Below are 6,000 nucleotides of genomic sequence, written 5' to 3'. Positions count from 1 at the left end.
GTCTACCTAAACTCTCCTTTATTTAGCATGGTCAGTTGTAATTACCAGTTTGTATGTTAATATCTGGTTAATGGTCACCTCGTTTGTTACCCTTTAAGTTCCTTGAGGATAGAATCCGTGTCAATTTTTGTTCCTTATATTTGCAGTGCCTCACGTAGCCCCTGGCACACAATGGGCATTCAAAAAATATTTGTTAAAATCAGGAAAGAATGAACAAACAGATGAATGAATAAATGCACGACTGAAGCACCATGACAAATCATTCCTATGGAATGCATAAGGTTAGATGCAACTCCTTTGTAGTGTGATCTGAGGGGGCCCTTAAGGGCTTAATCTGCACGCTCACACACACCACTGATTAGAAATCCCCATCAGGAAAACTGTACAATCATCTATTTGGTGAGGGCTTTGGGACACTGAATGGGGGAAAAGAAACACAAAAGGTGAGCAAGCAGTTTTCAAAGGATGCTTTCAACTCCCTGGCCAGTCCGCGTGTATGTTTTCGTCTACAAAGTGTTTCCAATTACTGTGGCACTCTCGGTATCTGGATCCATCTCCAGTGAATTCCTCTGCATCTCCTGCCAGACATATGGAATCAATCAGGGCTTCAGCGCTGGTGCGCTTGCTGCGGGAATGTTGACAGCCTGACAGACGCGGGGTTCTGGTGTCATGGAATCTCCGAGCCTTTGGCTTGATCCCGGGAGGAGAATGAGAAGGGGGAGGAGGGAGATAGAGTCAGAGATACAGAAAGGAGACAGGAGCGGGGAGAGGGAGAGAAGGAGGGAAGCGGGAGATTTTTCTTGACTGCCCCCTTTCCTTCAAACATTTTATAGGCTTCAGGGAGAGAGAGGAGGAGGAGAGAGGGAAGAAAAAAAGAGGAGAGCGAGAGGGGTAGAGAGCGCGCGCCGTTCCCTCCGGAGTTCCCGAGCTGCTGAGGAGTCTGGATTGTGTCTGTCCCCAGTGTCAGATGAAAGGGCGCTGAGGCTCTTGGCCGCTGCCCCGCGCCCAGCTCCGCGCACGCCCCTCTTCGAGTCCGGCCGCCGAGCGTCTCTTCCCGCCCGAGCCGCCGCCTGCGCTCCGGGGCAGCCGCTCTGTCTACAGCGCGATGTGGCCTCGCCTGGCCTTTTGTTGCTGGGGTCTGGCGCTCGTTTCGGGCTGGGCGACCTTTCAGCAGATGTCTCCGTCGCGCAATTTCACCTTCCGCCTCTTCCCCGAGACCGCGCCCGGGGCCCCCGGGAGTATCCCCGAGCAGCCCGCTCCTGGCGACGAAGCGGCGGGGAGCAGAGTGGAGCGGCTGGGCCAGGCGTTTCGGCGACGCGTGCGGCGGCTGCGGGAGCTCAGCGAGCGCCTGGAGCTTGTCTTCCTGGTGGATGATTCGTCCAGCGTGGGCGAAGTCAACTTCCGCAGCGAGCTCATGTTCGTCCGCAAGCTGCTGTCCGACTTCCCCGTGGTGCCCACGGCCACGCGCGTGGCCATCGTGACCTTCTCGTCCAAGAACTACGTGGTGCCGCGCGTCGATTACATCTCCACCCGCCGCGCGCGCCAGCACAAGTGCGCGCTGCTCCTCCAAGAGATCCCTGCCATCTCCTACCGAGGTGGCGGCACCTACACCAAGGGCGCCTTCCAGCAAGCCGCGGTAAGGCGCCCGCCCCTCCCGCCCCTCCCGACCCCGGCCCTAGTCCCCGGGCCCTTCGACCCACCGCTGCCTGCCCATCTCTATCCCGGGGTTCAGTCCTGGGCAAGGCATAACCTCCCTAAGTCAAGCGTCCCCATCCACAAAACCAGAGTCATCGCTACCCGCCGATTATTGTTGTGGGGGTTCCAATGGGATAACGGATTTTAAAACGCTTTGAGAGATGTCAGGCTCCTTAAATAGTCGGCTTCGAGGACTCTGTTAGGAAGGGATCCTTGAAACCCTAATCACATTCACATTTGTAGGAGCAGACGGTATCCAAGCTGAAACAGGTGAGTATGGTTTACAAAGTGTTTCTAAAGGTAGGACATGGAGTGATATGAACGTAACCTAAATTCTTTTTAAAGTTATGTTATGCTTTCAATGTAAGATTCATGCCCTTCCTATTTTTGCTCCAATCCTTTATTAGATTTTTAATATCTGGAAGAGGAAGTCAGTTTGGGATGTCGGACTTTTATAAAGTGTGTCTGTTTTTCTGATTACAAATTAATCCATATTCAGTAGGGAAAAAAGAAACATATAGAAATATCTAACATAATAGCAAGCCAGTGTTTGTAGAATGAATTAAACAAAAAGGAGGGAAAGGAAAATAAAACACTAAAATTTCATCACTTTAAAAAAGCCACTGTTTGCAGGTTGTTGAACAGTTGCCCAGTATGTACATCCATTCATACTTTTAATATCTTGCTGTTTTGTAGCCTACATTTTTCATTTGTTATATCCTAATTAAAATGTTCTACATTAGCTGCATACTATTCCATTGCATGCAACAATCACCTATTGTTGGACACTTAGGATTTTTCCTTACTAAGTTATCGTGAACATAAATATTTGTGGACTCCTCTGTTTAAATCTTTAGGAAGAATTTCTATAAAAGTTCCTGAACTAAAGGTTATGAACATTTGTAACTTCTTGATACATATTGTCCATTTCTCCCTTGGAGGGTTGTATAAATTTATATTCTCATCAGCAGAGTATCTCAGCAGTAAATTTGCCACATATTCACCAATATCATACTATTATTTTTAATATCTTTGTCAATTTAAGAGGTGATAGAGGCATCATTTTAGCAAATACACATTTTTGACTTTTGAGGATGAACATTTTCCAGTACATCTACTGGACATTTGTATTTTTTCCTTTGATATTTATAGTTTTTGCCCATTTTGCCATTATAGTGCTTGTTTTTTTTTCTTAACACACTGGCTTGTTTTTTTTCTTAATGATTTGCAAAAGCTCTTTATATAGTGAGGCCAGTAATTCTTTTGTGTATATGCTGCAAATGTTTTTCCAGTTCACTGTCTTTTATTTTTGTTTATGGAAATGTTGTTAGATGAATGGTTTACATTTTTATACACTCAAATCTATCAAACATTTTCCTTAAGATCCTATATTTGTTCATAGTTTTAGAATAGCTCTCTCATTTCCCAAATCAGAGAAATAGTTTTCCATGTAGCAGCTTAATCTGTCTGGAATTTATTTTTGTGTATGGTATGACAAAGAGGTCTAATTTAATTTTAAAAAATAAATAGTTAACCAGTTGTCCCAGCACTACTTGCTTAATAGCCATCTGTCCTTTTCCAGTTTAATTGAATGTCATGTTTATCATGTGCTAAATGCTTATGGGTATTTGATCTCTTCCTGGCTTTCTATTTCATCCCATTCTCTATCTCGTTTGTATCATTGCCAAAATGATTTAACTATTGTAACTTTACAACGTATTTAAATATCTGGTAGTGCAAATTCTCCTTTTAAAAAATCTATTCTTTTTCTAGTTAATTCTTACCCGCTTATTATTTAACATGAATTTTAAATTCATTTTTACATATTACCAATGAAGTCAGTAAGGATTTTGATTTCAATATAGAAAATATTGAATTAACTTGGGGATTATATGTATTTTATAGTAATAATTCTTCCATTTCAAAAGTGTAAGACCTTATATTTTCTCAAAGTCTTAGAATAGCCTTCTTATTTCCCAAATCAGAGAAATAGTTTTCCATTTAGCAGTTTAATCCATCTGGAACTTACTTTTGTGCATAGTATGACAAAGATGTCTAATTTTATTTTTTAAATAAGTAAGCAGTTGTCTCAGCACTATTTGGTTCATATAATTTGCTTAATAGCATTTATGCGTATTCTTTATACATATACATTTATACATCTTTAACAAAGTTGTAGATTTTTAGAAATTGAGTCCTGTATATATTTTTCAAGTTTAGATCTAAATATATTCTGTTCAATATTACTGTCACGAATAGCATCTTTTAAAATTAAATTTCAAACGACTTTTCTTGACATATAGAAACATTGATTTTTAAAAATATGCCTTCTATATTTGGATTCTTGTTGGTCTCTTTGATTCTTTTTCTCTTTTTATATATATTTTATTTTACTGATAAGATTTATTGCAGAAAATAAAATAATCAGGAAAACTATTTCCTGGAAATATACTATCATAGTTTGGTATATAACTTCCTTGACTTTATTCAGTTGTCTAGGTAACAGACATGTTTTCATACATATATTATGCCTAAATTATGTTTACCCAGGAAAAAGGATTCAATTGTACATCCTCTTGTAATTTGACTTTGTATTCCCACCATATATTTCAGTCTTCTTTCCAAAATAAGGAACATATTTCTACTATCATTATTTTTCAGGGTCACAGTTTTCCACTGTAGAATGTGCTTTTGTGTGTGTGAGTGTGTGTGTGTGAGAGAGAGAGAGAGAGAGAGAGACTACCTATTATTAATTTAGGCTGTTACAAACATTGTGTAACTAAATCTTTGCCCATATCTCTAATCATTTCCTTAAGGCAAATTCTTGAAGTGCCATTATTGCATCAAAGAATATTCATGTTTTTTTAAAGGCATTTAATACATGTGTCAAGCTGCTCTGCAGAAAATGGTGCCAACCTGCCCTCCACATGCAGCCCCAGTGTCAGGACCTGGGGTTCAGACCAGCCAGTGCTGGCTAATATCATTTGAAGATTCCATCCCCCACCCCCCAACTTTCTAAGTGAGAAACGGAGTCCCATTTTAAATTGCATTTCCCTATTAGTGAGGCTGAATATTTTAAAAATATGTTATTGTCCACATATAGCTCCTTTTTTTGAATACCCATTAAGATATTTGAGGATTATTATCCAGTTTTTAACTGGCAGTGGCTCTCTTTCTTATTGATTTGCAAATGCTCTTTAAATCTTAACAGTATCAACCCTCAGCTGTCATGACCCAAGTATGTGGCAAATATTTTTTCTCAGCTCTTTAATTTTGTTTAAGGTGATAGCAACAAATGTTTTGTTAGTCTATTGGATCTATTGTTTTTTTCATTTGTGCTGTTTTCATTGCTTATGAAAGTTTAAAGGCTTTTGCCTTTAAGAGATAAATAGCCACCCTAAAAATGCTCTCGGTGTGTTGAAGCAGTCGCACCAGGCAGGGTATAGTTTTGCAGCTGTAGTTCCCTGTTTGACCTGGTCTCCGCTCTAAATACTCATGAGGTCCTGATGGCTGGCCTTATTCCTAATGCCATGGTCTGCTCCTTCAAGGAAGAACCCTGCTGCATCAGGGAAAAACCTGCCATGTGCCAGCTCCTCTGTTTGGCTTGGCCAGACTTGCCCGGGGCCTCTGAGAATGTTGATCCAAAACAGTAAAATGGGTAATGAGTCGAGTACACAGTGCTCCCCTCAAGACCTACTCTGTCTTCAGCTTTCCCCTTCCAGCTACTACATCCTGTCTTGAAAAGGGGAATTGCCAGCAAGGTTCCCAGTGCTGCTCTTCAGCCTGGATCCATTTGTAATCTAACAAGCAGGGATTTCTCAAAAGTTTGTATTAGCTGATCTTCCCTTTGACTTTTTTTATTTTTATTTTTTCTCATTTTGGTTGGGCTATGAGAAGGTACAAAAGAAGGTCAGCTGGACTTGGCCGGGCACAGTGGCTCATGCCTGTAATCCCAACACTTTGGGAGGCCAAGGCAGGTGGATCACGAGGTGAGGAGATCTAGACCGTCCTGGCTAACACGGTGAAACCCCGTCTCTACTAAAAATACAAAAAATTAGCCGGGCGTGATGGTGGGTGCCTGTAGTTCCAGCTACTCGGGAGGCTGAGGCAGGAGAATGGCGTGAACCCGGGAGGTGGAGCTTGCAGTGAGCTGAGACCACACCACTGCATTCCAGCCTGGGTGACAGAGTGAGACTCCTTCTTAAAAAAAAAAAAAAAAAATCAAGGTCAACTGGACTCAGTCCCTGTCTAAACTGGAAGCCTACATGTCTGCATTGTAACTTTTCCAAGCCTCTGATGAGCATT

The 6,000-nt window shown here is 41.8% G+C and overlaps 1 protein-coding gene across 6 annotated transcripts in view; it reads left to right on the top strand.

The window, feature by feature from the left end:
* Positions 1–360: 360 nt before the first annotated feature.
* Positions 361–6,000, top strand: part of SVEP1 (sushi, von Willebrand factor type A, EGF and pentraxin domain containing 1) — a 202,477-nt gene continuing 196,837 nt past the window's right edge. For 4 of the 6 annotated variants that reach the window (XR_008509939.2, XM_063714347.1, XM_024252043.3 and 1 more), the window contains exon 1: positions 647–1,636. Coding sequence is in view for 5 of the 6 variants with exons in the window: in XM_063714347.1 (XP_063570417.1) it covers positions 1,106–1,636 (531 nt within the window). In the remaining variant the exon portion in view is untranslated. Of the gene's footprint in view, positions 1,637–6,000 lie in introns of all 6 variants that reach the window. The other 2 variants (XM_054520420.2, XM_009244733.4) reach the window with 2 other exon arrangements.

Source organism: Pongo abelii, chromosome 13, assembly GCF_028885655.2.
Source record: "Pongo abelii isolate AG06213 chromosome 13, NHGRI_mPonAbe1-v2.0_pri, whole genome shotgun sequence".
Classification (NCBI taxonomy): Eukaryota; Metazoa; Chordata; class Mammalia; order Primates; family Hominidae; genus Pongo; species Pongo abelii.
Note: the sequence above shows the minus strand (reverse complement) of the source record. Positions and strands in the feature narration are given on the sequence as shown.